The sequence below is a fragment of the Tyto alba genome, unplaced genomic scaffold (genome assembly GCF_018691265.1).
Source record: "Tyto alba isolate M040663 unplaced genomic scaffold, T.alba_DEE_v4.0 Super-Scaffold_41, whole genome shotgun sequence".
In the NCBI taxonomy this organism is placed as follows: domain Eukaryota; kingdom Metazoa; phylum Chordata; class Aves; order Strigiformes; family Tytonidae; genus Tyto; species Tyto alba.
The window spans coordinates 18,406,004-18,428,004 of record NW_024881317.1 but is presented as its reverse complement, the minus strand read 5'-3'; the positions used below and the strand labels follow the sequence as shown (position 1 = coordinate 18,428,004).

Sequence of the window (22,001 nt, the reverse complement as noted above, 5' to 3'; positions counted from 1 at the left end):
TAGTTTAGAAATTGAATTGAACTTCAGACGCTGTAAATACTCATGATGAATGTATGCCAGAGGGGTTACTTTTCTGTTCTTTGGTACACATGTATCTGAGTTGCTGGTTTACTACTTGTTCCTGATGCATATTGCTCACCGAATCTCTGTGTCACTTGAATATGTATACCTCTGACTTCCTCTAGTTAGTATGCCAAACAGAAGGTAAGACAATGCAGTAGCCTGAACTGAGTCATGGGGGAAACAAGCCTATTGCACCTTTGAAGTTGCTGGCCCATGTTGGTACCTGTGTCACCTAGGTGAGAGTAACAAAGGGTCTTGCTTCCTTCTGAGCATCTCAACAGAGCATAGATGATTCCATGTTGTTTTCTGTTAACAGTGGACAGCCGGTGCCATGGGATTCCACCACAGTGATTCAAACTTTGTGGGTTTTACCAGTAGTTAGTGGCTTCAATTAGGTTGTGTATGTGCCCTGAGACAGCTTTCTTTATTACTAGCTTTTGTGCATAAAGGAGTTTCTGATTGTGTCCCCTAACCATAGTCCTAGTTAATATTTTGCCTTGTTACTCCCTTGTCTTGATTTGGATCCCAAGTCACCCAGGCATCTGGTTCTTTGTGGAGGCAAGCTCCTTGTGCCCATAGGCTTAGAGTAAAAGGATCCACTGAGATTGTGAGATAAAAGGATGAGGGTGATGGTGTTATTTACACAGGGGATAAGGAAAATCTTTGAAAAGAAATTAGAGTTCAAACTGAGGTTATGGTTGGACATGCATGAAAGTGGCAGACAAGGGATACTGAACAGCATACAGAAATTAATTTGCAAATACGGAGTCGAGAAGTAGCTGGAGACAAATCCAGTGATAAAACAGTATCAGAATATAAGAGGAGGCTTTTGAAAGTCACATGCTAGATGCAGCCAACTGTTCGGAGAGAAAGGTAGATGTTTCACTAGCCATGAAGAGTATTTGTTGTCAGGTTCTAATGTAATACGTGAAGCGCTTCAAGATTCTGCGTGGGAAGTAACTGTAGAACATAATGCCTGTCAGGGATTCATCAGTTAAAATGATCACTAAAAGATGTCCTTTAAACAAGGTTACATCAGTTTACATATAATGTAGACTTTGTATGAAACAGATCAAGATGAAGTGGAAACAATTTGATTAATCTAATTTATTCTTATATGTTGATGAAGTAGTTTATGTTGTTTAGCATTTTCTTTAGCAGATGCAATACTTGGTCTTTGCCCTGAAAAATTAACAGTCAAAAGACAGGACCTGCTCAGTGAGAAGGCGGCAATCTCAAATCATACAGCAAACAGCACTACAAGGCATGCAATCCAGGTGTCCAGTTTCTAACCTGGATGTCATATTCGTAAGCATACTATCTCTCTGTACCCAGACTGAACTAGCAAGTGCCACTTACCTATTATAATACTTCATTTGTAAAATACACATATAACAAAATATCAGAGTTCTGGCTAACACACAAGATCATTCCAGAGATAAGTCTAGCTCTTTAAAAGGGATTATTTCAAGTAAATGAAATTCTGAGTGGAGAATAACATTTGTGCAGGAATGTGCATGTAGTGTATGAATGAGATTGCACAGAATAGAATTGATCCGAGGGCTTACATGGTTAGGTGGAGCACCTAACAAGATGTCTGGTTCTCTGGTATGGTATTAGATAAAAGATGGCATTGGTATTCTGGTATTCAATCTGTTTTTCAAAACCAGGCATTGGAATTACAGTTCTGTAAGATTTAGAGTAAATAATTGTGAATGTTAATGAAAAACATTGCATTCCCTTCCTCCCCCCCCTCCCCCAGAAAAACAAAACAAAAACAAAACAAAAACAAACAAACAAAAAAAAGCAACACCCAACAAAACCAAAAACGAGTGAAACACTTTCAACATTCAGAATTTTACTAACACAGTCTAAGTGTGCTTTCAGGAGTCCTCCTTCCCTCTTCCTTTTGTAGCTGTAGACATAATGTCTTGCAAGTGTTTATCCTAGGAACCCAGCTAGCATAACTTTTAAGTTAGACTTAACTTTCTCTGTAACCTGAAATTATTCTATGTGTTAATATCACATCTACATGTACTTGTATCATGGCAATTCCCAAATTAGACCAAATAATCAAGGTGCAAAAATAACACCCAGAGGGCTGCCTGATCTGTATGTTAATCAGAATGGAATTCATGTTATCCTCTTTCAACATAACAGGTTCAGGGAAACAAAGCTACATAGAGACTCAGCCACACCTAAACCAGAAACTCCTTTGTCCTGATCTCCCCGCCCCCCCACCTTTTTTTTCTTTCCTATTGAAGAAAAAAGTTTAAGTAGCCAATACATACTGACAGAATTGTGGCCTTCATAATTCCAGTGTTAATGCAGCTTTGATTTTTTTGTAGACAGCATCCTGAAAGAGTGTGAGCAAGATCTGTGTAGATGAAGGAGACAAACAGTCAGGGACAGAAGTGACAGAAAAATCTATGGAAATACGGAGTGACCCCGTATGAACTAATGTTATTGCAAAGATGAAGTTTGGGTCAGAAGGGAACTTAAATTGAATATTCAAGTTAAGCACATCAATCCTCCGGTAGTATAAAATAAGAGGAGGATAATGACAGGAAAAATCAAAGGTGTTGGTGAGGTGGAAGACGGTGTATGGAATTGAAAGAGGGAGGGTAAAAAAAAAATACTACAAAGCAATATTAAGCAGTAACAAAACAATGGGAGAGTTAGCAGTAGTAGTGTACCTGAGTCTCAGAGGGTGGAGTAAATGGACCTACAGCATGTCCATAGACTACAGGATCAACCACAGTCACGGTGAGCTCTCAGAAGGGAAGAATGAGAATTGAGCACAACTACGTTTGTTTTTCAATCCACAGGACTCTGGGGAGCTCCGGTCAACAGAAGTGCGCTCTCTTTGATTTCTGTGGTCAGCATGCAGGAAGCCGGAGATCACAAATAGGTAATTGCAGCTAAAGCAGTTGCCAGTTGTTTGAAATATGACCTTCAATGCAGATATTTTAAGGCAGCATGGGGACTAAGTAATGTGAAAACAAATTGAAAATCTTTCTTGGCACTGCCTTACTTGGACACTAGTTGCAGCTTGTGTCTTCCAGTAAACCATCTGTGAGGCGGGCACAGAGAGACGCTGGGCTTGTGGGACGCGCAGTCCTTGTCCCTGCCTTTTATCCGGCATAATGCTGACAGTACTTACTTCAATGTAGTGCTCAGGAGCAGCAGTCGTGGACCAGAAGCACTTGTGATAGGTGCTGTACAAACCCTTCAAGCTTTGGGTAAATCTTCGGAAACAACCCATGTGACTTAGAAGCTTATTTTTCATTTTAAAAAGTGATTCAGGCACTTGGCTGCTGTTCTGCCATTGAATTAATTTCCTTTCCCTGTTTGGCAGATAACAGAAGTCTTTCCTATTTGCACAGTCTGACTGCTGCCTTCTGCAACTCGCTGGTTTTGCAGTTTCTTCTTAAAGATATGAAGAGTATATTGTATTTCCATGGGCATGATCACCAGGCCTCAGTATTAGGGGTGGTTGGTTGTTCTGCCTGAAGTGTTAATGTGTTTTCTGCTGTTCATGCTACTTAAATTCCCCAGCTGGTACAAGTACCTTTGATGTCAGTTGACCTACATAAGTGGAGAGCAATTGAGGGAGTTCATAATATGTTTGAATATAATGTTCATATCTTAGTGACTCTGAATATGGTTGCTCTTTTTTTCTTGTCAGTCTTTTTTCTTCTGAAATCACTTCAGCAGTCCCTGAAGCTTGTGTAGGTTCAGAGAGGCTGCTGTCTATTTTAAACCGAGGTGAATGTGCAATTCTGAGATTGAATAATTGATGATTAAGTTGGATATGAGACATGTTTCTGAAGCTGTTGGAATTGCTGGAAAATCTTTTTATGCTGCAGTTAACGTGGCTATAATGATAATAGTTCACTTGATAGCAATTTTTTTGCAGACTGCTCATACGAAGATCTGGTTAACCAAAAGTAATGGTGGTATATGAGCTGCTTCAAATTTAAGAAGTACTAAGTTATTAAAAACAGAACAACTTTCTAAGGAATTGGGAACAGTAGTGTCATTGGAACAGGCTGCAGTAGAGGACTGAGAGGTAAATGGACCTTCAGCTATGAGAATGAATTAATTAATCTCTGAATTAATTCAGTAATACATGACTCAGATTTTATACAAGAATGCAACATATATATTACATGTTGCCAATACATTATGTATGTGAAAACATTTTTTTCAGCTGAGGGTGTTGTGGTTATGCTTTTCTGCTTTTGATGTTAGAATTTTTGACAAGAGATGGGGGTAAAAAAACTATCCCTGAAGGATTGTGCATCCATGAGTAGGCAAATTGTCTGTCTGGCTTCTGCTCAGCTGCTTATCCCTATTTAAAGCCTCTAATGAATACTGCAGTACGGAATGGCTGTTACTTCCAGGACTCAGTATTTTTGATCTGTGAGTCACCTTTCCAAGTCGCCAATGATTTTTTTTTTTCTAAGAAACCTGAAAAGCAGAGGAAAATTATCTGTTTAACTATTAGTGATAGATGCTGGTTGAAGTGGGCTATGCAGGAATACAGTTTTGCAGACAGATTAATTACCACACAGAAGAACAAGCCCAGTGGCCTTGCCAAAAAGAAAGCTAATGTGTCAAACTAATGCAATACTGGTGCTGATGTTCTTCTCTGACAAAATGTTGTTCCATGATGTGCCTTTTCCTATGTCTGTCCCCCTCATGTCACTTCCATTTATTCAGAAAATTATTTCGCCTTCTGCAATGACCAGTTCACCCATCCACTCTGTTGCCTCCATGTTCAAAGTCTAGTGTAGCATTTCTTAATATTTCTCCCTTTTTGTATCCCTGATATTGTTTCATCCCAGCAATTACTGTGTCTCTCAAGTCCATGTTCTTGTGTGCTTGCCTGCTTTTGCCACCACTGCTTTTATGCACCTGGCCAAGCCTAAAACTTTTTTACTCTCCTTGTCTGCCAAAAGACATCTCTTGTCTATGCCTGCAAAAACCCATCCCAGCAGAGGCAAATATCTCTTTTTGGAATCACAACCACTCTGTGACAACATACTCTTGAAAGGACTACCTTAAAGGTATCCATCTGCCCTGGAATAAGAAAACCACACTTCAGTTGCAGGAATAACTGCACGTTTTGAGAACAGGGAGTGTTTGCTTTTTTCTGAAGTATTTGAGATCCATCACCAGTAAATTGGCTGCACTGTTGTGGTGAAACATTAACATGACATGATCCAACTGAAGATCTTCTATTGCAAATACTTTTTAGCTATATCTTGCTTTTGTTACCAGTGTAACATCCGGGCTTCAGTAATTTATTTTTCGGGAGCCTGACCGGCAGAAGTTACGATTCCCCCCGCCCGGCTGTGTGGACCGCCTGTGCGGGCTCTCTGAGCGCGATGCAGCCAGCCTCAGCGCAGAGCTCGGGCCTGGGGCTCCTGAAGTTCAGAGCTGGTGCCGGACATCATTTCGGCTGCTCCCAGCTGCGCTTCCCCCGAACTCTGAGCGTGTTGGGGCGAGGCAGGCAGGGCTATGGCCGCAGGCTGCAGGGAACTGCGGCTGCGGTTCCGAGGCGGTGGCGGCGAGGGTCCAGCCGGCCGGGGCCGGGGCGCGGGAACAGGCTGCATCGCCAACCTGCCGTCTCCGTACCGCAGGGGAGAGGGCAGGGGCTCGCGGGTGGGGGTGCCGGGGCCGCACTCCTCACAGCTGAAAGGTGGGGGAGACGCCAAGCAGCTTCCGCGGAGAGCGGGGCTGGAGGGCGAGGGCCGAGCCCCGACCCCTTGTACTCCAGGGCGCTGCTCCCGCTTCCTCTTCCGCAACCTCAGCAGCCCCCTGGGCGGCTCCCGGGGACGTGGACAGGGTCCTGCGGGCCACGGATGGGGAGGGAGAAGCTGCTTCTGCCCTACCCTTGCCCACCACGTCCCGCTCCCCTTCCTGCAGCGGCAGGCGGGCGCGGCCGGGTGAGTCAGCCCCTTGGCTTGGGGGGGGGGGGTGGGGGAGCATGCCGGGGCGGGGAGGGCCCGCCCGGCCCTACAAAACCCCGCCCGAGCCGCCGCCGGCCCCAGCCGCCGCTCCAGCCGCCGCCAGAGCCGCGTTGCCCAGCCCGGCCAGGTGAGCCCCCGCCGGGCGGCACGGCCCCCGCCAGCGCGGTGCGGAGCCGAGAGGGACGTGGCAGCGCCAGGGGGACGGGCGGGCGGGCGGGCGTCGGGGCGCGGCAGCCCCGTCCCCGGCGGAAGCGGAGCGGGGCGGGCGGGCGCTGCGCGGCCGCGGAGCGGGGCGGTGGCTGGGTGCGGCCGCCGCCCGCCTGCGCCCCGCGCTGTTCTCTTCGCTCGGCGTTACCCGCCCGTTACTTCTCTGCGTTCGGCTTGGCGTTGAAGCGGCGGCCCCTAAGGGCGAGGCTGCCCGCGGAAAGCTCCGTGAGCCCCGCACCAAGATTGGGTGTGGCGGCAGCGCTCAGAAAAGAGGAACTGGTCTCAAACTTAGACTTCCCTAAATCCTCTTTTATTCTTCTCGTTAAGGTACGCAAACTGGATTAACGAGGATACTGTAAATTCGGTTGTCAGCCTGGCGCCAGGCGGAGACGCGGGCTGTGCTCGGCGGCCGCGGAAGGCGATGCTGGCTGAGCGGCGGAGCCCCGAGCCCGGCCCGGGGCAGCGGCCCTTCCCTTCTGCCCCGGGCTGCGGCTGCTGGCGCGGGCAGCGTTGCAGCCCTTGTAGAGGGAGCGCTCCGGCAGCCAGTGCTTACCCGGGGTCTGCTTTGCTCTCACCCGCGGCGTGCCAGGGAGCCCTGTTCGGTTCTCTGCTCGCAGGGCTGGGCTTGGGCACGGCTCTCCCGCCCTGCCCCGGCCATGAGCAGAATTGCCGAGATCTTGCTGCTGACTTTGGATTGTGAGTCGGCTTGGACATCACTTCCCCCTCCTCGAGTGAGGAGGGGAGATAGGGCAAAGGAATGTCGACACGTATTTTAACTGGAAGAAAAGTTAAATTATTTCAGGATAGTCATGCAGAAGTGAGTTGTGTTCTTATATGTGACACCTTTAATTCTGTTTAATGTCAGTTGTTCTGATGTTCATATTCAAATGCTGTATATGCACAGAGATGCGCAGACCTTGGCAAATAGGTCAAGAGTGGAAGAATCTTTTGGAATCTCAGTGCCCTTGAGTGATCCATCCCTATGCGTGCCTTCTGTTGATGGAGCTAGTTGTGATAAGCAGCCTTAGTGAGTATAGCTTCCATTAGCTAACGTATGGAATGGTTTACCTTGATTTATAAAAAAAAAAAAAAAGGAAAAAGGTTTTCCTGTAAAGTTTCAGAAGTGAGAATAACTTAAACTTGAAGAAATAGAAACTTTTTATTTTTATACGTGCATAGTATCTTACTGGAACGGAACATCTCCTGGGTTATTAGCACTGTCTGTGGAGGAGAATGGTTAAAATACGTTTGTGGTAGTAGGTTTAATGGCTTTTGAAATGCTTTTCTTTAAAGCTAATTTTTTTCTCTAAGAGGTTGCTTTAAATGATGGGCTAAACCTTATCGGGTGATCTGGGGAGACACAGCTGGCTTATTTCTACTTGTGGTTAGCACTGTATATGAATGGATGATTTTGAGTCTCTATTTTAAATTTTACAGCAGATCTTGTGGGTCTTCCTCACTTTTCCTCATCTCCTGTGTTTCCAGGCCTTGCCCTAGTTTTTGGAGACCTGACACAAATGTGTTCCAAGTTAAAGAGTTTCCATTCTCTCATTCCGGGGATGCCGTTCCCTTGGCTCAGATGTCTGGGAACACCCTTTGCTTAGTCTCTGTCTACAAGCGTATAAGAAGTGCTTCTTAAAATGCTAACTCTGCTTATTGAGCAGTGTAGTTGTTTGTGCATACCTGACACTTTTTTCCATGGATCACATGGAGTTTTTTTTCTGCTGTAATGTACGTGAGCTGCCCCTGGGAGTAGAGATATGGAGCTGCTTTTTAAACACACACTTCTCTGTCACCAAGCGGTTATGGGGATAAGGTACTGAATATACATTAGGCCCCATACGATAACAGATTTGCAAACCCGTGATTACTGTGGGGGCTGAGGTCAAAATAGATGCTGTCTCTTTTAGTAGAATAATGTTATGATTCAGGATTACATAATATGGATTTAGGAGAAAAACCAGTTATAGAAACTTGCCTTAAGGTATTGAAGTGTTAGGTTACAGCTGGAAGGTAGGAGTTGATTCTTTTCCAATTCCTTCCGTACAGAAGAACAAGTTAGCGCAAGTATTATCTATTTACATGTTCAAACCCACCCAGAACTTGTCAAAACTACATCAGATAAAATTAGTCCGTCAGAGAATAGTGAGAGTCTGTTCTGAAATATGAGTGCCTTACAAAGCAGGGTGTGACAAGAGATGCATTTGTTCTCTGAGTAAAGATCTTTCTCTGCAAAGATTCTTGCAAAAGCTCCCATTTTTTTCTTTTGCCAGCTTGCTGCTGCTGGGCGGTTGGTTGCTATAACATTGTTGTGCACTGATGATATGAACCTCCCAGTTCCAGCTCTATGTGAGGGTGTGTTAGTTCTGCTTCTGGAATCTGTTCAAGTTTTTTGTTTCAACAAGCCTGATTCAATGTGGTTTTTAATTGATTTAGAAACAGGAGTCTTGCAAAATGCTGTTCAGTGTTTTTTTGTGTGTGTGTGAAAGATTATATTTCAATTACTTTGCTTCATCTTTCACTGGTGTTTTTTAGATCTTTGTGACAAGCAAGACTAAAGGACTTCAGTCGCTCATCTTTGGTATTGGCTGTAATACTGTCATAGTACAAAGGTCTCATTGCTAGGCACTTCATTTTATTAAGAGTAAACCTTAGGAATTCAGTTACTCAGTAATATATCATTTTCCTCTAACCAGCATGGTTAATAGTGCCAATAGCAGGTAGCAGCTTATTACAGCATATGCAGCCTATCTTTAAAGGGCTGGGTTGGATTTTTTCACTGAAAAAGATTTATTCTCAAATAAGTTGATGCATGACTGATTTCTACTCTGTCTTATTTTTCCTCCCCTGGGATCTTAATTTTTCCTTGAAGTAAAGTTGCTTTTGTTACTTTTACCTAGGTTGCTTCAGAAGATGAAAGGTTTTCTTTTTGTATTCTAAGTGAGGAATGGTGTGATTATAGCAGTTATGCTACAGAAGCCATGTAATTGTGTTTCTGCATTTTATTCTTGTAACACTTGCTATATCTGATAGAAGGAAGGATTTCTCTGCTTTTCTCTTGATGTACAGGAGGTTTACATGAGCTAAAACAAAAAAGAGATACTTGTTCTAGGGATTTAACCATATCTCCATTATTAAGAAACTGTTTCAAACTTCTCGCTAGTTCTCCAAGCTCTTGGTTTCAGAATGATCACTGAATGGAGAGGAGTTTGGTCTGTCCGGGAAATTTGCCTGGGCAGCTACTACTGCCTGCCTGTGAGCCCCGATGCCATCAGAAGAGTGACTGATGGAGGATAAAAAGGGAATCTGAAAACCAGTTGAAAGGACATACCCAGGACTGGCTGCACAATAGCTGGGGATTGGCTCGGAGGGCATGGTATCTGGGAGCTGCATGGGGGGACCCGTGACTGTGCAAGTGAAGGGAGTGGCACCCAGTGAGACAGAAAATAGCGCAATTTTGGTTCCAGTCTCAGTTATCAGTTAGTGGGATGTCACTGGTCTTGAAGTGTTGCTGTCCTTTCTGTCCTACCTCCTATCAAGCCAACTCTCTACAGCTTGATTGTAGAGTTCCTGAGAAACAGGCTTTAATTTCAACAGACAAAATAATGTTTGCTGCAGATGCCAACCTGGATGACTAGAAGGGTAATATGAGTGGCAACATCTGTCCTTTCAATAGAGGAATTAGCAAGCAGAATTTTGGGAATGCATCAAGCCTCTTAAAATATTGCCTCTGGCTTATAACCTTTGGAAAAAGTTTCCTCCTTAGTTGAAAGACCCTTCCAGTAAAACAGTAATACAACTCTGGCAAACTTAGGCGACCAGAAACCAGAACTGAAAAAAGGCAGCACATTGTAACATAAGCATATCAACATCAGTGTTCGTTTCTGCAATGTGTATAATCAATTTGAGGGTTGGATTTTTTCCACTATTTTTCTTTACATATGTTAGCAAGATGTTATGCAGGTTCTGGCAATGCAGCAATGATACTGATCTTGCCTGAATGGCTATTACTTTTGGAGCTCTCATTTTAAGAGCGTCCTTGTTACCTCGTGTCTGACAGTCATGTGTTACAAACTGGTGTTTGTAGCTTCTCCTGTGATTCTTTTTACTGGGGAGCCACTACAAAACTATGGGATATTAGAGGCATTTGTGGCCTATGTCCAGGATTAAAGATTGAACAGCATTATGATTTCATAAAATGTATGCATGAATATAAATAGTTTCAATGTATTCCATGAGTACTTGAGGAATTGAACATCTGATTTAAATGCTACTACTTGTTGCTGCTTTTTGGCTTTGAGCTGGACCAGGCTATAATGTTTCTGCACAATTTTCCTGGTATTGAGTTGTAGGCTTAGTCAATTCTGTTTCTAAGATAGACATTTTCTAGTTCCTAAGTTTAAGTATTTAAAATTCAGAATAAATGTTTTTTTAAGGAGTAAAGATAAATTTTTATTGTACAATAGAATGAAGACCTCTGACTTGCATTATTCATAGTGGTGTGGCTTGGAAACTCTCAGATTTGCTTTCTTGTTTGGGATTAGCGGATTCATTGGACTATGTCACTTACAGTGCTGCAGGGTTTCAGGACTACATAACACCCTGATGTAATTGTAAATATATTTAAGTATACCTGTTTGTTTTTTGCCTTTTTTTTTTTTCTCTTCCTCCAGCATTCTTTCAAGATGTCTACTGTCCATGAAATTTTAAGCAAGCTCAGCCTTGAAGGAGATGTAAGTATTACTATCTAAACAAGAAAAATTTCTTTTACTTAAATGCCACATCTTGTTTCTTCTACAGTAGCCTACACCAATACTTGTACTGAGTTGTACAGTTTACAAGATTCCACACATCTATTCTATTTAAACTTACATTGACCTAGTCAGCAGTGATCAGGTTTCAGCCACAAAGCAGCTGTAAGGTACAGGACAATTATATGAGGTGACTAGATTTAATGACAGTTCTACGTGGGCAGCAGCATGAGCAGTATTCATGTGCTGGGCTGTATGAAAGAGAAAGGGCAAACTGAACGGCTAGTTTGCATATGTGATTCCTCTTTCTTCCAAAGAAGCAAGTGAGTTAAGGATGATAAGAGAAGATGGAAATGTGTTTGGTTTTGCAGGTACCTTCTGAGTTTTCTTTTCCTTTTTAATTAAAAATGGAGAACATTACTTAATGGGAATTAAAATATTGATGATCTTATTCCTGTAATGGTTGTCACCTAAACTAAACTACCTCTGGAAGAAACTTAATTTCTCAAACTTCTTTTCTCAATTTTTTGTTTTGAAAAGTGTAAAGAATCCTTGTTTTGATTGTATATTTTCTACCACATGCGCACTTGCATGACAGTTCTATTGCTATACCAGAAAGCCACACTCTCTTCATTTGATTTCTTAAATTGCAACAGTAGATGGTAGGGCTACCAGTATAGTGTCAGAATATCATGCCATGAATTTGTGGTTCTGTGATTGTCCCTGAAGAGGAAGTGAGCCCTATCCATGCGTTATTTCATCATGTTGCTTATAAACTTGCTACACTTTTAAATTTTATAGACAGTAACTCCAGATCTGAGCTCAGTACAAGCAAACTTTTTGCCTAGTTTTGTTACTTGTTGCGAAATAAATTATACCATATGATCTTTGTGAAAGAGCTGTTGCAAAGAACTGTCTAGTGCACCGTAGGTATCAGCAAAGCTGATTTTGTACTGCAGAAGCAGTCAACTCTTCAGATTTCTTGGCCTTGTTTGTTTCAGTGGAGAATTACTTTTGGAATAATATTTGAGCAATCTGTTCTCAAGGGCAGAAATGTTTCTTCCATGATGCCTGTGAGAAGTTGCAAAAGCCAAATTTGAATACTGTTCCATGCCAGCATTTTCATCAGGAATCCTGCCATAGAGTATAAGAAATATCAGGCAGCTGGTTTGTTATGTAGATCCTAAGTTGGAAGCCAGAATTATTGAGTAGCTAGTTTGTATAAAGGATTTGCCCAGTTCCCTTAAGCAACAATTCAGCAAATTAACTGATGTTAAACACAGTACTTCAACTACCCATTTTTCTCAAAAGAAAGTTTTTAACTTTGAAGGTACAGAATGGTCACAGATGAACCTGTCTGGTACAATAAACAATTTGTGTATTCTGCATCAGTGGTATAGTGATCGGTTTGTTTCAAGATGAAGAAACTGGTCTGCTTGCTTCAGACTGGTATTATTACCTTCTCCTTCCTTTAAGAAAAGGTGGGAGTTGAGCTGAAATTAATATATGCTTGCAGTTTCTGCATCTGTCCACAAGAGAGTATAGAAAGATTCTGTAATGAAGATACTGCTGTTATGCTTCATTATGGGCTCTATCTTTGCATCGAGAATTGGAAGCCTATATTTTAGTCAATATTTTATACGTTACTTTATAAGTTATTCAGTTTTCAAACGTGACTGATGATTTTTTTGAGGACAGGGAGTACAGAGATGTAGATATCTTGGGAGGGTCCTGGGTTTTTTAAAAGAAATTAAGCCTCTTCAGCTTTGCTGTTAGTGATATATGCTTCTTCCTCATGTTCTGCTCATCCCTATATGATTGAATTCATTAAGATTGAAGGCAGTAAACCAGTTGGAGGGCCTCTAAAGCACACTAGATATGTGGGGAGAAAAAAAATCTTGCTCTGCTTTAGTGTGACCCAGGCTGCTTGTGCAGTTACACAGTGGCTGTACTTTTAATGCCACATCCTATAATATTTTGTATTGAACTAAATGGAAAGTCAGTTGGAAAAACTCTCTTGTTTGAAAACATACAGTACCAGTACTGTGGTACAGTACTGTACCAGAGTAATGTGAGACCATATAGTCTGGAATTTAAATGGCTGTTTTTAATAGGTAGAATAACCACCCTGGTAAAAACTGTGTCTACTCTGCTGAAGTACTTAAGACAGTCACTTGAGAGAGTAAAGCATAATCTTTGTGGATGTTGAATTTGAAAACGGTCCATTTACTGATAGAGTAGCCAGGAGAAAATTTCTGTCTTCCCTGTGCATGCATACACACATGGCACTTACTGGGTCCTTTGACTGGTGTCAGGGAATCTGACTCCAACCCGTTGCATGCACTGGGTGGAAGGACAGAGGAAAAGATGGCTTCCAAATTGCAAATATGCTTTATATTGTGTCAGTGTATGATATCATCTTACAGTAAAATACTCTGTCCAAATGACTCAGCAAACAATTTAGAGTTGGGTGGAAGGAGAGGTACCCACTCTGCTAATCTTACCAGGTGGTTTGCTTCAGATTATTCAGCAATGCTGGTTAATTAGAAGTGCTGCATGATTGTGTATACTAATGCACTTTGGTTTAGGAATCTTTCAGGCACACAGATTTCTCTGAGGCTGCATTGCACATCTCCATTTACTGTTCCTGTTAGCAATTTGATCTGCTAAGAGGAAGGCTGTGTTTCGTGGTGTGGCTGTGGGCCAAACTGAGGCCACTTTGCTAGATTGAGTTGATGGTAAGAGACAAAAGGAAGAATGGTTCAGTTTATTGGCACTTTTTTGACTTCCCATCTCCATGGCATAATGCAGACAGTCTCAAGAAGGCACAGTGGTTGCTGCCAAAGGAGCCTGTTCAGGACAGTGTGACCTCTACAGGACAGAGTTAAATGTAGCCAAAACCCATTAAATTTCTTAGTTAAAATTTGTCTTCCTTTTAACAATTTGCATGTGAAAAGATCCTCCAGGGATATTAAGATAGCTTAGTCCTGTTTATGAACCTGGATTTCTGCTGGAGTTAAGGACTGAAACAAAGTTTCTGTGGATCTTTACCAAGAAAGCTTAGTCATTCGTTCACTTAGGAAACAGCTATGGCAATTTCAGGTGTTAGTCACTACACCTTTCTGGCTAAGGTTTAAGTCTCTAAATTGAACTCAGCAGGGTGGGATTTGCAAATATTTCTCAGCTACTTATATGCAAATCTCTGGTTTAGTTTAACCTGCCCTTGGGAGATGATACTAGCTGAACTGTTAGTTTACAATAACAAGCAACTGAGAAGAGTTGCATCTCTCTTCTGGTGACCTCCTGTTTGAAGCTATAATCCTCAGGAGAGGACAGTAATAAACAGCTGATAAAACCTGGTAACTTCTAACATACTGCAGCTGTTTACTGAGTGAACTTACCTGCAAGTCCTTATATTCTTAGCAGAGGTAATTTAAAATGTCATTTGGTTTTGTTAGCATCATGATGCTTAAACCAAGTATGTGCAGGCATAGAGTTTCAAATGAGATTGTGAGTAACTTCTACTTTCTAGAGCTATAGGCTTAAAAAGATTTTTTTGGTGTTACCTTTAAAGTTCATGAGATAGGGCATGAAACTTGTTCTGGCTTACTCATTGTTAATCTTCCATCTCCTTTTACTTTTTTTTAAATTTGTAGCCTGTAATCCAAAGTAAAGTATTGGCTTCAAATCTAAAATACTTCAGACTTAAACTTTCTTTGAATTAGCTTTCTGTAGTCAATTTCCTTCAGGTCTAGGCAGAAACCTCCACATTTTAGAAAATTGAGGTTTAGTGAGTAAACTTGGAATGCATTAGATTTTTGTTGCAATAATATATAATATCTATTTGTATATATTATTTGTTATAATAAGCATGGCTGTGAGTGTATTTCTGGACAATACACATCAAGAGAATAGAGTTTGATGGCTCTTAGCAGAATTCCATCTTCACAGATACCCAGTGGTAGTTCTTGTGTTTAAAAATTCAGCTGAATACCAGTTAGCTGAGGCACATGTTTTATTAACTGCAGTGAGGACAGATTAGATGATTTAACTTCGAGGTTGTTTTTCTTCTTTTTCTTCTAGCATTCTCTCCCACCAAGTGCATATGCCACAGTTAAGGCCTACTCAAATTTTGATGCTGATCGGGATGCTGCAGCCCTGGAAACAGCCATCAAGACCAAAGGTGAGGAACATGGACTGTGGATTCTACTTGTAAGATAGAATGCTGGTGTGCAAAAACAAAAAACAAAAAAAAAAAAAGAGGGGGGTTTTAACATCCTCACTCAAGGATACCTATTTTAGGAGGTGTTGGATTTCTCAGACCTCATTTACGAAACCTTGACCAAGTTAGATTCTGAACTCTGTAAATGCATGCTTTTGAAGTTTGTAGCCAGGAGTTGTTGAGGTTATCACTGAAAATGTCCCTTTGACTCACTTGAGTCTCTTGACTCATCAGTACTTCAAATTCTACTACTTCTCTGCCACTGATAATGAAGTGTCAACTTCCATGGCAGTTATTTGGGACCAGGCTCTGAATCATGCATTTCTACTGGATTATTGGATTGGACATTTATTCTTTCTTTCAGGTCTCCAGACAGCTGAATAGGAATGGTGTGAACATTTTTCTCATGGCTTTTGAACCTAAATGCTCATGTATGCTATATTAATTAGGGGTCAAAGAAGGTCCTAGAAACAACAGAATCTAGTTTCTGAAATTATATTGCAGTATTTCAGGTGCAGGGCAATGTGAGAGTCCTGCTTCTCTGAGCCAGGCTCTCAGGTAGGCTTCCATCTCCTTATATCAGTGCCAGGATCCACCACTTCCACTGATTGGTAGGAGACCATGATGGAGCAGGGGAGAGATGCAGCTGCCTGGAAAAGCCCGGTACAATGAAACAATCAGGAGTACAGGGAGTATGAACTACAACTCTGGAGCAATACCTTGATGGTACTCCCAGGGTAGTGATCCTCTGGCCTTGTCCTGCTCTGTAACAAAGAAAGGGTGTGCCACACTTTCCAGACTTCCTCCAGGCCAGAGAAGGAACAGGTGGGCGTAGCTGGAACTGCCAAATCTTTTGTCTACATGTCAGGAAAGAGAGAAATTTAAAAGCCAGTTTCTCATCAGAAAGAAATGCAGAGTCTTCCATCAGTGCCAACAAAGCACATGTTTGACTTGCTATGAAATGTAAAACGATGCCCCTCCCTAACAAGCATGAGGCTTCCTTTCACAAGATTTCTTAATTTAACGGGAGAAATCCCTTGTCTGCTCATTAAAGTAGGTTCAGTTCTGATTTTGAATCACTTCCTGGTTTGTTTTTATTTAAAAAAAAAATCCTCTTGCAAGAGAGGAGTAAATGTAACTGTGTTTGGCAGAATGTGTGTATGCAGAGTTTTGTCTAGACTTTTTTACAGCTCTGATTATAGGGCAAATATAAACATGTCAAATATACCATCAGATTTTCAGGATAGGTACAAATTTACACATTTCAACACTCAAGCTGTTAATTAATGCAAAAGGAAATTGCAATATCCTAAGCAGTACAAAAGCTTTTTCAGTGAGGAAAGTCAAGCTCATGTTGTTTTTTCACGTTTGTTTAGCAAAGATAAGCAATTTGCTGGGTTTAGTTTTAAGATACATGGAGATGTGTATCTTAAGATACATTAGAGAGATGATTCCCAACACTTTGAACAAATAATAGGGAAACTTATTCATGGACCTGCATGTTTGTAAGATTGAGATTATCTCTGTTTATTAGCTTGTTATCCAGGAGCTTTTTTGGGAATGTGGCTTCAAAGCAAAGAATCTCATTATGGTTTTAATACTGAGTCTTCCACCATAAGGATTCTCTCAAAGGAAGTACTCCTGGTAGAAATAAAGAACAAGAGTGTTAGGACCTTTCTTCCAGGTACTGTTTCCTTGCACTTCAGATGCTTGGTTGTAGGATAATTTTGTCTGCTAATTGAGAAAATTTACTAAAACGTGAACTCTCTAAAATATAGGTGGGTTTTTTTTCCAAATGAAAATTCTGAATCATCCAGACAGGAATTGGTTTTCTACAAACAGTCATGTAAACAGCTACACAGGGAAATTCTTCTGCAAGAAAATGTTTTTAAATGTTTCTGAGAAATATCTTCATAGTTTTTGAGCTAAAAAGACAGCACTCATAATGAACAAACAGTACATACCCACAGCAGCTACCTTTTTCCTAGTAAGTATCACTGATTCTCTAGCAATTAGTTCATATTGTTTGCAGAAGGTAGAAATAAGTAATGTAAATTATCATAGAATTGTAAAGAATAATATGACTTGTTCATCTTTTTTTAAGATGGTGAGAGAGATATAACAGATTATAAATACATGCGCAGGCTCTTTTTGTGGTTGAGGTGGTCAGTTTCAAAAAAATATGGACATAAGAACCAAGCATTTTGGGGGCTTTTTACAGGCTAAAGGACTCCTGGTATCGGAAACCCTTGCCTTTTATTTGTTTCAAAGATGTAGGTCTTTATGTGCTATAATGAGCCTGTATTTTGCAACCATCAAACTAGTCTTTCAAATTGTATCCTTAGTAGCAGTACTGTGGAAATTATATCCCATGGAGTCTTATTTCTCGAAAAAACTATTTAGGTATACCTTCTGCATTTTTAGATAAACAATATGCAAGTACAGTATTTGTGGTCAGGGTGGGCCAGTTTTGAAAAGTTTCCGTCTAATTAATTATCCAGCTGTTTCCCAGTAATGCAAACTCCCTGAATCAGGGTCATAAATATCCATTTTGATGACTGTGTGTAAAATGGGTAGAACTTATTTTTACTGGCTAAACACTACAGCTGTATAGTTGTTTTAGGGCAAAGATTTGTGGTAGAGTGTTTGACTGTTCTGCTTTATATAATAACTAAATATTCCAGCATTCATTCACACTCTTCAGATTAATTCCTTAGAGGTTAGCCATCTATTTATCTGTTGTGGGATCTGTGGGAAATACTGTGATGTGTTTACTGGGTCTTAGAAGAGTACTAACAGAGCATATGTTAGGTTTCCTTCTAATTCTTTGTAGGAAAGAAGTGTATTTTTTCTGTTTCAGATTTATTCCCTAGCACTGTGACTTTGTGTGTCTCAAATACTTTGTCAAATAATTTTATTGTCAGACTAGGTTGTGAATAGTTAATTACGTGCAACCTAAACCACAACCTTTTATTGAAGTCTCATGGTATACTTCCGAATTCTGCAATAAAAACACAGGTGTGTTGTTGAAAAGTGCTTAGAACATGCATCTGTGATAAATTCATTACATCCAAAAACTGGTAAAACAATGAGGTATGAACCATAACAGGAGTCTTCTGTAAGATTGAATTCACTGTTTATATAGTATATTCAACATGCCCATACCTTTAACAGAGTTTTTAATGTTATGAAGTAAAAGTTCAGAGGAAATCTGCTGGCATGCTGGTGGCGGAGGATAGCGTGTGAAATTCCCCAAACTACATCAGTCACATATTCAGGATATTAATAGTAAAGAAATATCTCATTGCAATATGGTTTGGGTTTGGTGAAATCTCACTAAGCAAAATAGCAGAGCTGAAATTAGTCTTATTTTATCTAAAATTTTCCCTTTGACTCCAATGGGATCAGGGTTTTATCCAAGGAAAATAAGACACTGCAGATCATGAGCTCAGTCAAACAGACCTAGGGACTGTGTTGGTATCAGATACAAAGTGGTGTTGAGGTCTCACAAGTGCTAATCATGTACATCTCCTGCTAATAATTTGAGGCCAGCTGCAATCCCGTTTCATTCATTCATATAGAGTGATGATGTCTGTAGTACCTACATACTGTTAGGACAGAGATAGCTTCTGGTATTCTGTCCGTGCTGTCTTTGGAAATGAAATTTAAGAAAACAGACTTCTAGTAAATGAGCTGAATGTATGCCAGCTCTCACAAAATGAAAGCATGTCAGCTCTGTTCTCACCTCATCCTAGAAAGTTAAATGACTGTCCATATCACCCATTTTGTTCAGAATAATGCTGGTGCTGTTGTTTTGGCCCATGAAAATTCAAGTACAGTGTCTTTTAAACCAAAAAATTAAAACCTCTAACTGATTATTTTGGTTATGTTAATTTCCTCTTTTTTTTTTTTGCTGATTGAGCCATAACACTGTAATCTTACCAATGCCTTTTTTAGAAGAAAAGTTGTTATTAATCAGAGTGTTTGTAGGGGTTTTTTTTAAGATTTAGTTTTTTTTTCCCTCCCTCATCAAATACATTTCCATTTGCAAGGGGTTTTCTTGTTTTTAAAAAAATAGTGAGCCACCGTGTCCGATTTTTCAGTTGCCCATTGATAGAAATGCACTGACAAAATCTGCCCAGCTGGAATAAATTTGGAAATAAATTTTTGTTTCATTACCCTGAAACTTCCAGAGATTTTAATGAACAGTGAAGAAAAATGTTTGAGCTGCTCTCCTGCTCCACCCCACTACAGCAGATGTGAGTCAGCATCCTGTCCATGCAGCATGATTCCCAAGTGTGAAGAAAAGCACTTATTTTCCATTAAATGCCAGAGCAATGAGTTAACTTCACATTTCCATCCACAAAGCATATGAAGAAACTTGGATGCAGTCATTTGTGGGCTTCTAATCTATCACAGTTGTGATAAAACTTGAAAATGTCATTTGCCTTTTTTGAATGCCAAGAATGGTTTACATTTAGAATTTATTAAAAAGCTTAAGATACTGGCTTATGCTGTGGCCCTGCAACAGCTGAAAGGCCAAATGTCTGCCTGTCTGTGTGTGGCCGTTTCTTGACTGGGAGAATTTTTTTGTTTGTTTTATGAAATGGGAACATTTTAAAATGTGCAGGAGTAGATTATGGCTGAAATGTGCAGTCAGCTTGTTTTCAAACCAAAATTTATAACGAAGACATATGATGCTTTCCAGGGCCTTTTGACTTTTGCAGGCCAAGCTTGTGAGAATAAGAGCACTGATGTAGGTCTGCCTCAGCGTGAGCTAAGGACGTAAGGCTGTCAAGTACAGTATTTCCTCATGAAAAATGTGGTGAAGAGGGAGAAAGGAATTTTGGATTTGACTCATCATTTTAGATTCTGTATCTAGGGGCTAAATGGTCTTTTGCAACATTCACACTTTATGTGATTAATTTTATATTTGTTGCAGTCCTTTGTTTCAAGTTGCTGTGAGATTGGCTTGTATAATAAGGAAAATAAATGTAGATGGATTCTGGCAGGGATCCGAGTCCTGCTAGTAGCTGCTGATCCAGTTCTTACTTTCTATTTCTTATTAAAAAAATCATCATTTACACTGATACGTGTGCAAAGGTGAAAGAAGCTATTTGTAATACTTGCAGTAAATGGAGAGACCCGAGTCAAAACTCTGGACTTGCTCAGACCTCTATATTAGAGCATTCAGATTGCTTCAAAACCTGGCATGCAACTCACTAGAAAAAATAACTAGTTATACATTATCTTTATGTTTCAGAAGAATATGCACTGCATTAGATATGCAATATTTAGAAATAGTTTTGCCACTTCTAAGCTTCATCCAGTCAGTCTGGAAATACTCCAAAACAAATGGTTACACAGTATAGCTGTAGGTTAGCTTGATATTTGAGCATAACAATGAGAGCTGTTCTAGCTGTCTTCTCTGTCCATCCATTTATAAGCTATGCTAACTCTTCTGTGTGGAAGACTTTATTATCTGGACATTACTTCCAGCTGTGCTGTTATTTTCTACCTGTGTTGTCTGGACAGCTTTGGTTAACCCATAATATAAATGAAATACAAATGGATATTTTACCTGCGGACTGAATTCAGCAATATAGGCACAAGTGTGCATTGGAGAATTGGGGAAGGGTACTCAAATTCTTTCACTTGTATCTTTTTTCAAAGCATTTGAAGAAGAAGATTATAGTTGTCCTACCAAAAAAAAACGTAGTTGTGTTTGCTATTTTAGACAGAATAAGAAAATTAAGTTCAAAATTAGATTTTACTTGAGCAAGCTAGTGTGTCCTCACCCAGGCCTTTGGAAATTTCAACCACCTACCATTTGATTAAGTACACCTGGGCTGACCTCTTCAGTTCTGTTCAGATACGTTCAGTGGCAAAATGTGCCACACTGATTTTCTTACTTGTTATTTCAACTTTTTTTTTTTTCCCCCCTGGCTGTTCTGTATCTATTGCTAACAATTCTTTTGTTTTACTTTGTGGCAGGGGGGCTTGCGTTTATAAATATTTTCCTTTGAGTAATGGAAACTGATCTCTTGCAAAGGCAGTTTCTATAAGCTCTCATAGTAAGAGAAAGTATTTAATGTAACTTTAATGCTTAGTTAAGGGAATATAAATACAGCTTGTTTGGCTTTTTTCTGTTGATGTGAATAAACAAAGGGTAGCTGTCCTGGCAGAGAGTGCTTTGAGAGATATGGATGTTTGCAGAGTGTGGTAACTGTATGTCCATTGGATTAGAGCACTATCACAGGATATAGAGTTAAGTCAGATGCTCCAGCTTCATCTCAAGAAGCTCAAGAGCCTCCAGTCCAACCAGGCTCTGGGATATCTTTTGAATTGCCAAGACCAAGCTGCAGATGAGAATTGTGATCAGAGGAAGAACTGTTCCAGTCCAAAGAATGCAGGTTCAGGAGAATCCAGTTTGAAAGCAAGTGAAGTGGGGAAAGTGAGAGGGAATCTGAAGTGCAAGTTAGTAGCAGTAGGCAGGAGCAAGTGGAAAAGTCACAAGATGCTGCCTGCATTAGAAAGAACGTAGAGTAGCAAGTAGCTCTATCTAGGAAATAACATTTGGAAATCCTGCTGACTGTACAACATAAAAACTTTTTCTCTATATGCATTGATCTGCAGTGATGATAGACCTACAGGACCTAAAGCTGTGGTGTGCATTAGGTTTCACTGACAGGGTATCTAACCCTAGATGGATGCTTTGGCTTTTAACTTAAAATCTGAGTGATCTCCTTGCATTCAGTCTGAAGTTGCATATAAGTGCAT

At 40.7% G+C, this 22,001-nt stretch overlaps 1 protein-coding gene across 3 annotated transcripts in view; it reads left to right on the top strand.

Moving 5' to 3' along the window:
* Positions 1-5,924: 5,924 nt before the first annotated feature.
* ANXA2 (annexin A2) overlaps positions 5,925-22,001 on the top strand; it is a 29,833-nt gene continuing 13,756 nt past the window's right edge. The window contains exons 1-3 of one of the 3 annotated variants that reach the window (XM_042804161.1): positions 5,925-6,017; positions 10,922-10,981; positions 15,083-15,182. In XM_042804161.1, the coding sequence (XP_042660095.1) occupies positions 5,934-6,017; positions 10,922-10,981; positions 15,083-15,182 (244 nt within the window). In that variant the 5' untranslated portion in view covers positions 5,925-5,933. Of the gene's footprint in view, positions 6,018-6,115; positions 6,169-6,373; positions 6,576-10,921; positions 10,982-15,082; positions 15,183-22,001 lie in introns of those variants that run through there. The other 2 variants (XM_042804162.1, XM_042804163.1) reach the window with 2 other exon arrangements.